This window comes from Musa acuminata, chromosome BXJ1-4 (genome assembly GCF_036884655.1).
Source record: "Musa acuminata AAA Group cultivar baxijiao chromosome BXJ1-4, Cavendish_Baxijiao_AAA, whole genome shotgun sequence".
NCBI lineage: Eukaryota > Viridiplantae > Streptophyta > Magnoliopsida > Zingiberales > Musaceae > Musa > Musa acuminata.
Genome location: NC_088330.1, coordinates 32,031,736 through 32,047,069, shown reverse-complemented (window position 1 = coordinate 32,047,069; position 15,334 = coordinate 32,031,736). Strand labels below are relative to the sequence as shown.

General features: G+C 36.9%; 1 protein-coding gene and 1 long non-coding RNA gene across 2 annotated transcripts; both read left to right on the top strand.

Moving 5' to 3' along the window:
* The first annotated feature begins 3,923 nt into the window (after positions 1 to 3,923).
* On the top strand, positions 3,924 to 5,621 carry LOC135653189 (probable galacturonosyltransferase-like 3). The gene has a single exon (XM_065174839.1). The coding sequence runs from the start codon at positions 4,003 to 4,005 to the stop codon at positions 5,026 to 5,028; it is 1,026 nt and encodes a 341-aa protein (XP_065030911.1). The 5' UTR covers positions 3,924 to 4,002; the 3' UTR covers positions 5,029 to 5,621.
* Positions 5,622 to 6,261: 640 nt separating this feature from the next.
* LOC135653180 (uncharacterized) lies at positions 6,262 to 9,702 on the top strand. The gene is made up of 2 exons (XR_010502357.1): positions 6,262 to 6,575; positions 8,970 to 9,702. It is a non-coding gene; the product is annotated as an uncharacterized LOC135653180 (long non-coding RNA).
* Positions 9,703 to 15,334: the final 5,632 nt, after the last annotated feature.

Genomic DNA, 15,334 nt, shown 5'->3' with positions numbered 1-15,334 from the left:
AGCCACCATCAACTCAATACAAATAGAGAAGCAGAGCAACTTTGATGAAACTTGGTGAAGTGCCTAAGTTGCATGAAGCGAGTCTACATAGAAAATAGAACATAGAGTGAAGGTATGAGACCATTATTGGATAGAAGTCATGGACATAAATTCTTGAAGGCAAGAATGAGATTATATCATTCCATGGGTCACATTTATTATGATCATAATGACACCAGAAGAGGGGATGAATTAATATAATAATATTTTTAATTAATTTTAAAACTTGATTAATAAATCAATACATTTTGAAGTCTCGATTGATCAAGTTAAAATTACAAGTAAAGAAAATAAAATTAAGTCACAAGTAAAAGGTACGTAATATATGCCCACTCCTGATTCCTCTTTCTTCGAAGCTACTAACTTTTACTATCAATCTTCTTTCCAATGGGCGAAATCAACTACCCTTATTACAACTCTCTCATTTTTTAGACTTAAGGTAACCTTCACACTCTCTTTTTACGATGAATCTCTCACTTTCTATAACTTAGAATTTCAACTAAACTCGAATAACTTAGAATTTCAACTAAACTCGAAGATGAGAAGGAGACTCAAACTATACCTAAAATGATATTTTATAATACTTCAATAGCTCAGGAACTGATATACTATCAATCAAGCCTAAGTGGGGCATTTATAGGCCTCACAAAGCTTCAAAAATAGAATCAAATTTAAATCCCAAAATTTTAAGATAACTAAAAAATTGATGCACTATCAACCAAGCCTGAGTGAAATATTTATAAGCCCTAAAAGATATTAAGAATGAAGCCAAAAATTCAAATCCCTAACATTTTAGGATACGAGTAGAAGAATTGTTATAGATACTGGGTGGTACTACTATCATAACTTTTGACATACATTATAATTTTAGACTCTAGTGATATTATCATCATAAATTTTAAATGATACTATCACCCTAGGCGAGACTATCGTGGCCATAGATGGTACTACCATCGTCATAAGCAGTACCACTTACTATAGAGGTTGCATTCCCCCATCTCACATACTGAGTTGATTAATTTAGGATCCAGATCAACCAATGCCAAGAGTTATCTTAAATCTTCTTTTAAGTCATGCCTCATCTGATGCCGGAGGAAGTCCTCCCCGAGTGTTGAAACTTGCAAAATAGACTAGCCCATATTTGGATAGTCATATTGTTGGAGCGAGACTCTCTTGAAAGTGCCACTGTTACGTGCTTTTCTTTGATCGATGGTGTTATCTCTTTAACCCCAGTTGTCGTAGTCCTTGAAACAATAATTTCTCCTACAGCTAAAGCTGAGATAGATTTTCCAGATCGAAGGCCAAAAGAAGACTCAGCCGTAAGCACAACAATAACCAAATATGACACAAAAGAACAAATTGATGGTGCTCGAGCATTTAGTTAATAATCTTTTATCTAATTGCTTTGTCACTCCACCCTAATAAAAAATCTAACAAGCTTTCCATCATCATTCGAAGCACAGTTCAAAGGAGCTAATGAAAGATTCCTTCTTCTTGAAGCAAACAACAGATTGAAATTTCAAGACACCCTTCCTTTTGTTCGTCTTCATGGATGTGGTGGACATTAGACCTCCACGATTGGTGATTGCTGTTACCCAATAAGAAAAGGGCAATTGACTTAATGTTGCTGTGGAGCCAAAAGGAAAAGGCTTCAGTGGACATTAAGCACCCATTGTTGATCGAGTTACACAGGAATGTAATGTGTTTGTCTACTTCATGAGGTCTAAACCTTCATGTCTTTACACTGTATGGGCTTGCAATATCCTGAGGAATAATAGAAAGCTAGCGGGGGAATGATTGGGATGGCATGCTTTCTCTGTCGCTTGCCGGGGTCTAATAATACTTCACAGATGGGATCTCCTCCTCCTGCACTTCACAAATCCAAACTCCTCTTTTCTCATCCGACCAGAAAATTTAGCTCAGTATTCAGAACAAAAGTATGAGGCTTTTGCTTTTGACAAAGATTAGGAATAAAAGTGGAACTCAAAAGTTGTCCCCACCCGCTGCTTCTCTTCGTTTAAACCTCAATCTTACGAAAGATTTTCCACGACAGTGAAAGTAAAGTGTCTTTAGTTTGTATAATCTAAAGACTTGCACTACGGAAACCTCCAACTATTAATGATATCATAGACTGATTGCTTCATGGACACAATCCTAATAAATGTAAAGAAAATGTTACATCATGTTTTGTTTCGAGGTGTGGTAGAAGAGAGGACAGACAACAAACGAAAGAGATGGCACACCAGAAGTGTTTGTCATGGATGGTTGCACTCATGTTTCTTCTAAGATGCTAAATGTTGAAGTTGTCTTACTGCTCCACCGATCATCTACAGTAGTTTTACCTGTTCAAAGGATCAAACATTGCATGAGGCCGATATGTTTTCCCACTTGACTTCGTCAAACAACGATCACATCAAAATGCTTAATTAGCTGAGTACAACGGAAGAGATGCCGCTCGCCCAATCAACACCAAACATCTACAGGGTTTGGAATATGGTCGAGGACAGCAAAACAACGACAACGGAACAGCTACAGTCGACGATGGCTAATGGCTTACGTGAAGACCACTTTCCATTGCATCAGCCACAGCTTGAGCGGAGAACAAGAATACTATTGAAACGAGTTCGTATCTTTACCTAACAACAACACACCACCAAACGAATCGGCAGGACGCTTTCAAGCTATCACTGCACGAGCATCATATGAGTTCTGAGCTGCAGCACTAATTCACATGCGAGTACAGACGAATGCAATGGAAAGTGCATCTCGGTTTTGCTTTCGTCTACCTCTCGTCATCTTTACGTAGCCAGCAAGAGATGCATATTGATGTGGCTCTGTGGATTAAACCATGATTTGCAAGGAATAACTTCGTGATTATTATTATTATTATTATTATAGATTCTTTACATATAACCTCTCTATGTTTCTTGCAACAGTCATGCATCTCATTTTATAAGGAAAGAACCATCCATCAGTAGATCATAAAAATAGGAAAACTTTGACACCTAATCTCAACACCAGATCATATCTTAATGTACCTGGAATAATATCATAATTAAATATAATTGTCCATATGTTATTCTCTCAAATCAAAATCATTAATTATAGAATATTGATATTTAATTATAACACCCTAGTGGACTGCACGGTGCTTAATGCTTCATGTTCCAGCATTAGAGAAGACTAGAGAGAGAGAGAGAGAGGAGTCTTCTCTGTAGGTCGAAGACAAAGGATGGGTGGTGGTGGTCTAGATATATTCCAAGTTTCTGAGTCATTTAATGTTCTCACCCTATTAGACATTAAGACAAGAACTGTGTAAGAAATTATAGTGAAATCTAGAAAAGTTCATTGTTAATTTCTTTGTAATAGAGTTCAATTTGCCTACTAGAAATATTTTTGTTGGACTGCGTTCCCATCGATGGACATGAACTTTAATGCTCTCCGAAGCAATTGATGTAAAAGTCATCCATATAGCAGAAAAAGTTGGGGTTTAGGACTAAGCTCTTACCACTAAGCTCAGTTTTCTTCGATGCACAAATCAACATTTATTATTCACACCGACACTCGTGAAAGAGAGCGTCAAGCTAACTTCGCATAATTCTTCTTTTTCTTTTGTAAGAATGTGAATAATCATATATAAATTGCAATGGATTTCAAGACGTTTATTGATAAGATTTTGTAGAATATATATATATATATATAATGATTCTTATATTATGATACCTTATTTTATGAAAAATAAAGGAAGCAATTGATATGATAAAAAATTTATGAATATGCCATAAAGCTGTATTTATAAATTATTTTTTGGAAAAAAAAAAAGAAAACCGCGTCGGTACAGACTGTCCTCTTCTCGGTATTATTAATATAAACACAAAATACTCCCTCCATTCGCCCGATCTCATCCCCCCCATCCTTCTTCCTCCTCTCCGCTTCTCCCCATCGCCGCCGCCGCCGCCGCCAATGGCTCTTTCTCCCTTTGTCGCGGCGGTGGGGATCCTGCTCGTCGCGACCGTCTCCTTCGGGTGGGCATTGCCGGCCGCTTCGGAGCTTCCCCGCTTCCGCGAGGCCCCGGCGTTCCGTAACGGGCCCAGCTGCGTCTCCGCCCCCACCATTCACATCGCCGTGACCCTCGACGCCGCCTACCTCCGCGGCTCCCTTGCTGGCGTGCTCTCCATCCTCCGCCACTCCTCCTGTCCGGAATCTATAACATTCCACTTCCTCGCCACCCGACCCCGCCGCTTCCGCCCCGCCGTGGCCGCCTCCTTCCCCTCCCTCGCCTTCGACGTCTACCGCTTCGACCCCGCCCTCGTCCGCGGCCTTATCTCCTCCTCTGTCCGCCGTGCCCTCGACCAGCCCCTCAACTACGCCCGCATCTACCTCGCCGACATCCTCCCCCGCTCCGTCCGCCGGGTCATCTACTTCGACTCCGACCTGGTCGTCGTCGACGATGTCGCCCGCCTCTGGGCCACCGACCTCGCCCCGGACCACGTCCTCGCCGCCCCTGAGTACTGCCACGCCAACTTCACCTCCTACTTCACTGACCGGTTCTGGTCCGACCCGGTCTTCCCCCGCTCCCTCTCCGGCCGTCGCCGCCCCCCCTGCTACTTCAACACCGGCGTCATGGTCATGGACCTCGACCGGTGGCGAGCCGGGGGTTACACCCGAAAGCTCGAGGGCTGGATGGAGGTGCAGAAGCGGGAGGCAAGGATCTACGAGCTGGGCTCGCTGCCGCCGTTCCTGCTGGTCTTCGCCGGCGAGGTCAAGGGGGTGGAGCATCGGTGGAACCAGCACGGCCTAGGCGGGGACAACGTGGAGGGCCTGTGCCGGGACCTTCACCCGGGCCCCGTGAGCCTGCTCCACTGGAGCGGCAAGGGGAAGCCGTGGCTCCGCCTCGACGCCGGCCGCCCGTGCCCTCTCGACGCACTCTGGGCGCCCTACGACCTTCTCCGCCGTGACGGCCACGACGACCTCTTCATCGACATCTAAGTCCGCCCTCACCCTCCGGCGGCGGCGGCGATGGCTAACCATTTCGATCGCATCGACCCGTAGGTGTCGCGGTCATTGATCGAGTCCCGTAAACTCCTCGCGTGGTGCTGCACCCACGCGGGACCCACCGGCTGGAATCGGTCAGCCTATGGGCGCCGGTGGTAGAGCTGATGACGTGGGGACCGAACAGCTGGCAGTGGGCCCCGCGACGCGTGAAAAGGACAGTGTCACATCCCTTGGGTTCTGCTTCGAACAATTTTTTTTTTATTATTATTAGAAAGGAAAAGGGGTCCGGCGGTGGTGACAGTTTTGACCGCTCTTCGACGCATCGCAATTTGGTGGTGATCGGCAACAGCCGTGAGGATTGAATGGCGTTTTGAGAGGATGCGCGGGCGCTCGTGAGATTGTTGTTCTTGTGTGCGCGCGCGAGCGCGATGAGAGTGAGAGAGAGGGAGGGATGGTTATTGGAGTCAAATCTCTCCCATTTTAGTGATCGAGTATACTTTTCTGCTGACTGCTTGAAGACGTTAATCAAAATTAGCTTCCCACGGCTGGTGGGATGCTTCCTTGCTTCCATGACAAGGTTGGAGTGAGAGACATTGTTTACCCTCTTTTCTTACATGAATCACGGCACCCAAATTTGGCGGAGCATTTTACGGCATAGGTTTTGGTTTATGTGACATCGATTTAAAGTTAGAATTCATGGGAAATTTCATATTTATTTATTTTGATTATTATCAGCAGCCGATTAATGATCAGAGTAGTAGTGTTATTTGTTTTAAATAACATAAGATAAAGATCTTCAAATCAAAAATTGAACCATCCCATATTCGGTTTGGTTCAAATCGGTTCATCAATAATTTGATTTTGAAGGTTATAAAGAACATAAGATTCAGTTAATCAATTGAGTTCGATTTGAATCGATTTTAATTTAAAAAATATTAACCTGATTGAATTCAAATTGATTCCTCAAATTGAGCTTAGTTCAATGTCGTAAATCTTAAGATTCTAATTCGGCTCAAATAAATCAAATTGATTTGTATGTTATAAATTATAAGTCAATTAATTATTTAATTAAAATCATATTAATCAATTATAGGTTTGAACACCCATAATTGTATTAATAATATCGATCTCAACAAAGAAATTTGATTTCGAATTTGTATCAAATATTATATTATATTATATTATATTAAAATTATTCCACCGCGAGCATCTCAAATGGACCCGAACAGGAGCTGAGCCCACAACCCAATCTCGAAGGTCCACGATCTCGGAACAGATTGTTCTCTCTAAGCCCTCATCTACCGCCGCCTCCGCCTCCGCTGACATCCCTCATCGCAGCGGCCGCGACGCCGGCCGATGACCCCTCTTCCACGTCATGTACTTCTGAGAGGCAGGGACAGGTAATCGAGGTCCTTAACTTCTCGATCATGCGGGTGTGGGACCTCGCGGCGCACTCTATCGGCTCCGCCTGAGGATTTGCCCTTCCTGTTCGACGCACTTAGGTCGTGCGCGAGCCCACCGGAACCTTCCTAGATGCGCAAGTGAGATACCTGTTCCCAATGCATGGTGTTTGATGCTCAAAAGTGGATGTCGAGCTTAGTCTAATTAGCGAATGTAGGGCTTAAAAGATGGTCCTTTTTTTTTCTTTTTCTTTTACTTACATCAAATTTTAGCTGCAGGAATGGCTTATGAGTTATAGTAGTGCTTCATGTGTAGAAGATCACATTTGAAATGATTTTTGTTGATGCCCAAAGTTCTGTACTTCAAATGAAATGGAAGAGTTGGGCATTGGGGGGTTTCCTTGTAGTTCAACCTCTATCTTAAAAATGAAATTGTAAGAGAAGGGATTCTAGAATTTGGCTGACGACCAGTTTGGTGGCATAGCACAAGTTGTCAAATTTTCCCATTCATTTGTCCCTCTGTGCTTGACTTTTTTGTCAAAGTCTGGCATCAGATGGCAAAGAACAAAGTGTCATAGATAGCATCTTATCTTGTTGTGATGTTCTAATCAATAATTATACAACCAAGTCTAACTCATTTACTGTATCTAAGGCAGTAGAACAGCATGGCCAAGTGCACTGCTTTAAGAAGAGCATGACATCCAACTAACCTGCTATTAAGCATGCATGTGATGTATATTTACATGAACAGATAACTGGTAACGAACGGATCAAAGAGGATTTTTCATGTCTGTATTCTGGCAATTTCTCTTGTGGAATTTTCTGGCTGATATATAGAATCTGATAAAACAGCATGTAATATCTTGAGCATATTGCTGTATTTTGCTGCCTTAATTGCACCATGAATATTAGAAAGGATAATCTGTAAGGAGGAAAGAAAAGAGAGAAAGGATTGGTTGCTTTCAAGATATTTGAACTCACTACCTAATATGATTTGCTGATTGCTATCCATGGAAGATCTTCTTGTACTGCATTAAGGTGTCCTTTGCTACAGTATACTGTTCACATAGGTAGTAGGTAGATGGTCTGGCAGATAGCATCTGACCATGGATTCATAACCTGTGGGCCATATATGTGAACTTGTAGTCAGACATTCACAAGCTCAAAGAGTTGATGCAATTTCCCTTATATTTCATTTTTTGAAGAAATTGAACCCAACCAGCTATTCTGCTGCATCATGTGATCTTGCATCTAGCTCTCGTTTGTGTATTTCTTAGCTACATGCTTTCAATGTTTCATCACCCATATAGTGGTGTCTGCTCTCCCACTGTCCGATCAAGTTGTTTCTTCCCTTTCGGTAAAGTTACAACTGACCTATTGTTGTAGTATTGATATGAATTACCTGTAGGCTTCTTAATGCTTTGGCTTGTGAGCTGCTGCATATCTGACACAACATGTGTTGGTCAATTACTGCATGCGCCCATGAACTTTATTTCATTATTGACTTTTAATGTTCTGATATCTGAAAATACCTTTTGACACCTGTTTATTCTTTAGTCAGACTCCGGAATCATATGAACTAAGATCTCTTTATTATTTGTTTGATTTTTCATGCTTAACATGCTATCTAGTATAATTTAGAGTCTGGCTACAATTCCATTGAGCAGCACCGACGGGTGTATACCCCAACAAAGATACTTGAGTTGAAAATGGATGATTCAACTGTTTATCCCTCTATCATCCATAGTATTTTTATACTCACCATGTGATTTTTGAAGTTCATTTATCTATCGATCAAATAGTGAAAAGAAAGCATCTTATTCTCTCATTTGGCTTCTTCAATTCAATGGGTTTTATCACGCTTTGTCAACATCTTCAGTAAATTTCTGCATGTCCGGATTCACTTGTGGTAGTAGTTGACTGGATTCCATTCAGCCTTTTCCTGCATACTCTCCCTGCCTATCTATCTATCTACTAATCTACTTAATATGTCAAGTGTATAGCTTAATCATGAAACCTACATGGCATGTACTGGTGGTTGAATTGGCTTTGTCTTGCATAATACCACAAGACAAAAGGTTATGCAATCATTTAAGAGAGACCTCATTTTTTTTTAAATCTTTGTTCTTTTCCTCATATTTTAGATTTGCCTAAAGCCACACAATGCTTCCCCACCATTTTAGAAGTATTGGAGCAACACAAACACACCAGTAATTAGGATTTGGCACCATCGTCATCAGTTGTCGTACTCATCATCACTCATGCCTAATATAAAAATTAACAAAGAAGAACTTAATTGTTCTATGTGGGTACGGAAGAAGAAATAAAGAAACTTATCTACTTCTTTATTTTTCTTTTTGCTCTCTGAGACTCTTGTTCATGCTACCAGTAACATTATTACTCCCTGTTAAGTGTAGTCTTTATTACCCTTTTGTTAATAAGTACAATTCCTGTAGTATTCATCTCTTACATACAGCAGCAGTATCATCGACTAGAACCAAAATAACTGGACTGCAACTTGGTTGTATGTTTTAGATCTCCAGAGGATGATGAAGACAAATGGGTAGAACCTGATCAATTGTGCAGTGGATTTGGACCCTGAGGCACCAGTCTCTTGGAAACTCCGTAAGTTTGGCTGAATTCATCATCGTCGCCAGCATCGTCGTGCTCTTGAGAAGGAGATATCTTGGGGAACTGACCCATGGATGATGGTGCAGAGCGCTCACTCTTCTGTTTCACCACCTCTCTGCTGACGGTCCTTGCATGGTTGAGACCGGCGAGCTGCCCTGCAACCAACAGTAGGAGGAGGAGGAGGAGGAAGAAGACCATGTGCGGCAGAGGGAAGTGCTGCAACCTCATGGTCTCAGAGTGAGGAAGCTGAACAGGTGGGAGAGAGAGAGGGAGGGAAGCAGGGGAGCAAGCAAGCAAGCAACGTTGAATTAAAGCCAGGCAGGTGGCCAAGTCTATCAATATGGAGCCAGCTGCCATGGTGAGGAGTATGCTACTGTGACCAAAGTATCCTTGTGATATGTTCAGCGTTTCCCCTTCATCCATGCATGGTAGTGAGGTCACTTGTGACAGTCTCAGATGGGCTTAAGAAGCTATTTGGTGGCGAATGCCGAGTGCCGTGTCATAGATAAAGGGTGTTGGTTGACCTTGTAAGGGGTGGATGTCCTCTGTCGAGTGATTACGATAGAATTTAGCAGTACAAAACTATTACCTTGTATGATCTTGACATCTTTGAAACCAGTGTGTGGAGTATGCATCAGTGTGTCACCGGGTCACGTATCATAGTCATCTCGGAAGACCAATGTGAGTTGATTTATAGAGTAAGAGGCAATAGGCTGTGGATGGCCTACGTAAGCTCTCGACCATTATTAGGTGGCGGCTCATTAGAAAATGTGATTCCACTTCCACCACGTTATTGACTTGTTTATTGACCTTTTTCGCCATTGTGATTTGATCCACACCATGTGGGGCCTAAGAAGCCTATCGTTCGTCCTCCAATCACAACCTCGCAAAGGTCTTAATGGCCGTGCCATGGCACATCTGCTCACAATTCATTGGCATTAATGCGAGCTTGATGGCTGCAACAGTATGAGATGGATATTACGATGAGAGAGTTATGGAAGAGCTGGCTACTTAGTTGGCAGTACTCCCCCTGTTTCACTGGTTGGAGCACGTCTAATCACAAATGTGTGACAGTTAATATGAGATATCAATGCATAAAACACCACGCTCTTTCAGGATTATCTCGTTCCTCCCTGCAATTAATCTGTATCAGTTTGCTAAGTCATATATTTATCCATGTTCTTTGTCATTTAAAGACACTTCGCGAGGTTGCATCGGCACACCAATGCATCCAGCTTGCATTGGATGGAGAAGAAGAAGCTGGAGATTTGTTCATTGTAATTATGAGCAGCCGAGTAGCGTCTTCCAATTCTCTTTCCATTAAGACCACAGCGAAGCTTCTCATCTGTTATTGTCACATCTCGCTGGATGTTCTATATAAGGACCTTATTTTATCCCAGGATCATAGTGATGTTTCTCCTTCCTTTTTATGTTCTATTAGAAATATTCATTTATACAAGATAAAAGGAAGATATTTTTTAGAAAAATAATTTTATATTATCGATGATCGAAAGGATAGACTATATATATTAGGTTTGGCCCATAACTTAAAAGTTTAAGTTTGTGGATTGAATTGGTATCCGATTTAATGACATCTGAAATCATATCGTCTCCATGGGTTATGATGATTCGTATTCCGTTAATTATTCTTAGACAAATACTAGTTATTTATATTTTGACTCTTAACATATATCGAATATTCCATTAAATAGTTTTACTGAGGTATTTAAGTAATGTGGTGGTAATATATGCTTTCAAGTTAACTATTTTACAGTTACTGTGAAAGGAAAGGTTTGACTTTGTTTTCCGATACAGTATTTGGATTGCTATCATCGATCCAAATATGAAAACCCCGTCAATGTGACTAATATGCTAAACAGTTTCCACATTGACGAGAATATCGTGGGAGTCAAATCTCAATGCACACTAATCTATTTTTTTAAGCATGAAACACAGTTTTTTATTTTTTTGCATTCAATATATATTATTTTATATTAACCATTTACTTATTTGAGTATCGGATAATTTTTATTGAGTATTCGTTGTATTGTCACATATTTATATAGTGTTAGCTAAGATGTTAGACACATATCCCTTCGAGTCAATATAAAACTAATCTCGCATAAGTCCCAAGGATTTATAAAAGATAACGTTGATTAATTTAGATAAAAGTGATGAATAAATTTTGATATCTCATTGAAAAATCTAACTTATAAGCAACTCAATAAACAAAGATAAAACTGATTAATTTAGATATAAATGATGAATAAATTTTGACATCTCGTAGAAAAGTATAGCTTATAAGCAACTCGATCAACATTTTGTGCAAAGAGAGAAAATAGAAGAATAAAAAGTAAGAATTTTAGAAGGTAAAAAAATAACTGTAAATCTATAAACAATTGCTCAACGAGTGTTAGGTTTAAAGCAACTCTATGCACACTTGTACAAAGTTGTTTATCCAAACAAGGTCAAACATTATCCTAAAGCGTATCTGATCGTATGCCACTTGGTGATTTTAGGGGTTAGAGATAGTTGATATTTTAAGTCATACAACTATTTATAAAAAGTAAGTCATAGCGCATAAAAATTGGATCATTTTGAAATAGGTTTTTCCGATCTAAGGAGCAATCACTACTTGATTATAGAAACATAACAATACTATATAAAAGCAGAGCAAAACATAATACCAAATAATTATACAAGCAAATACAAGTGAGGTATAATTCTTTAACAAAGATATTGTGAATGCACAACAGACAACATGCACTAATCTTGTAATAATTTGAGTAAAAGTCTATATTGAAAGATTCAATTCAAGAAAAACTTCACAGGTTTTGCATAATGTATTTTATTATGGATAAATTTATGCAAAAAATCTGTAGTTTTAAGAAATTTCATAAAGCACCCTTAGTTTTCAAAAAGACTATCTTACCTTTTAAGAATCGATTGGGTTCACTTAGGGTTAAACTAGAAAAAGAACAGGTTCCATTTACCCATTACATATTAACCAAATGTGACCAATTATATGATTGGTCAAAATTATATGAAACTTTTCATAAACCTTTGAATAAGATCCAGATGGATATTTATGAGATTTTTTATATTTTAGGGATTTTCTTGATTTTTTTTTAGTTATGAATATATGAAAATATTTTAGGGATTTTTTTTCTATTTTTTCTATTTATGAGTTTTCAATATTTTGATATTTATGAGTTTTCAATAAATCATATGATACTTCTTTTTCTAATTTATAAGATTTTTTAATTGACACCAAAATTTAATGCATTCATGCAATGTTTTAACATTGAAGCTTCTAAATAGGTAAAAAATCAATAGTATAAATTTGATCCAAAAACCTAAACACTTGTTTTAGTTTATATTGTTGTTGGGTCAAATAAAAAGCATTGTAATTCATACAACACTATGATACAATGACGAGCACTAGGATGGACATTTATGAGATTTTTTTATATAAATTTTCTTGATATTTATGTGATTATTTCAACATCCGAACATTTTGTCTTTTTTTTTTTTTTTTTTCTAATTTCTTACTTTTTTTAAATTTTTTATCTAAATATAATACACTAATGTAATAATTTTTTATATTTGAACGTCTAAATAGGTGAAAAGTCTACAGTAAAATTTTGGTTTAGAAAACAAATTTTTGTGACTTAGTGTAACTGATACAATGATGAGCCAAAATCATGTCAAGTTTTAATGAAACCAAGATAGACATTTATGACATCTTTTCTATTTAGCGATTTTTTTGATTTTTTTTAGTTTTTCAGCATCTAATCAATCTTTTTTTTTATTATTTTTCTTATCTTTTTAATTATACCAAAATATGATGCATTTTTGTAATGTTATTTGATAACATATTATGACATATTACACTATCAGAATTTACAGAAACTTTTATCCTAAAATCAATTTTGTATTCATACGTTACAATTCTATAAAAGTCATTTGATTCATAATTACTTTGGACAACCAAAAATATAATCTAATTGTCATTGCCCATAACTATTGTGTTGCTAGTGGAAATTTACATGATCAATATTTATGTCTAAATTATTGACACCTTGAATATTTCTTTTTTCTTGTCACTATGTATTGATTTAATTCTTTTTTTTTTTCTACCAATCAGTACTATGCTTCTATGAGATAATAAGATAAGGCCATCTTCTTATCATGTCTAATAATATTTACTTCTCGTATAAAATATTTTATTAGATATTCTTATAAGAGTCAATTGTATAATATTCTTTACAATATAAATATTAATTAACATGCTTTACCTAATACCAGTTATCGCATGATGAGTATGAAAATCTCAAAATATCAAAACACTAAAATGTACAACTTCTTTGCTTCAAATATATTATTATTATCTTATAAGATGTCTACACTTATTTACAACTTGTATGAGCCTAAGGAAAAATACTATCGACCATTGTTGATCCTCAATAATACTTATCAAAGTTGATTTTAAACTATTAATTATTTCACGATAGATGTAGAATCAGTCTTTATCTTATCATTTCAATCATAATTTTAATAGGTAAGCTACGAACATCATTAGCATTGAATTTATACATTTCGATTCATTTATCATGAGCATTGTAAATCGACGGTAAAAATAAATGCAATAGCCTATTTCTCGTTCTTAATTTATGATGTTCATATAAAATTTTCTCTATAATTTTTTCTCAATTTTTTCATGTATTCATTAAACTTGTATATTGTAGAGCCTTTAGCAGTAGTTTTATAGCATTTTTGTTTCATATATCGATCATAAGATTTTTATGAATGTTATGATGTGCTCTTAGCAAGATCTCCTTTACAACTAAAAGAATTCTTAGATTTTAATCATTGATAATCGTCAAATTTTATATTTGACAATCATATATTCTTAAATATTATAAAAACCACTCTAATGAACTCTACACTTAGTCTTCATCATAAAAAATACAATTGAAAATAATTTATCACAACCATCAATTGTTGTAGCCATCATCAAAGCACTGAAATATTTGTTCAATAGATGTGCAGCATTAATACCAAAAATAGTTTGCATATATAATAAAAAAACTTGTTAGGTAAAGCTCCGAATGTTAGATTATGTGACTAATTAGATAAAATATGTTATGAATATAATTATATTTTGATTATAATTATTGATTAATAGAAAGGAAGTTAGGATTCCTTATGAGATGATTTTGATAAAAGAGATTCTATTAATTACTTATTTAGACCCTTTGCTCTTGCTTATAAATACACAAAGATATTTAAGGGATCATATACATAATAATTGAATGTGTGAATATATAGATACGATAAAACGATGATATTATAGATCTTCTCTCGTATCCCTTTAATCACATGAACTAATCAATGAGATATTATAAATCTTCTCTCATTTCTCCATCGATCAAAGTGGTCCTATGAAGGATTAGAAGACAGAAGAATATGAGTCTAATTCTCATTATAGATCAATACGACTATAGATCTTAAATTCGACTATGGTATACTTATAGATCAAATAAAGTATTTCTAAGTAAACATTGAAAGGTATGTGTCTTAATATTTAAAGATCTATTGTTATTTTGATTTCAGATTTTGACATTAAGATTTGTTACATAATAGTGAGATTTTTATGTTTACACCAAAAGCTTAAAATATTTTTAGAATTTATTTTTTTTGATGTCATTATCATTTGAACATGTGTCCGTAGCCATGCACACTTAACTCCCTTCAAAATGAAATTATACTAGTCAAAGTCATCACAAACCTATTAAGTGTAATCTCCTAAGATAAACCTTCTTATATGATACAAATAACTTTAAAATTTTTTTGAGTATCTATAATTATTTTGAGAGTATAATCAATATTTATCATAACTTGATTTTTAATTTGATTTGTAATGAAAAAACTATTGCATTCCTTATGATCCCTATTTAATCTTGGCAAATTATATTCTTGCTTTTTTGAAATTTGATAATTTGAAACCTTCGATTCCACCACGACCTATTATCATTCATTAGCAATTGGAAACTATATATTTTACTTTTATCTTATAATTTATAGTCGCATTTGATCTCAAAATTTCTTCTAATTACATAGTATTATTTTGAGGTTTTTACAAATTCATCCCTATCTCTAAACATCAAAAATATCTAACAAAATAACTTCAATGTAATTCAAATACCATACTTGACTAATAAAAATATCAATATAGAAATGATTATCATCTTTAGTGTAAACATTTG

Bases quoted from the DNA above. Each gene is read 5' to 3' on its own strand.
- LOC135653189 (XM_065174839.1), top strand. From the start codon at position 4,003: ATGGCTCTTTCTCCCTTTGTCGCGGCGGTGGGGATCCTGCTCGTCGCG.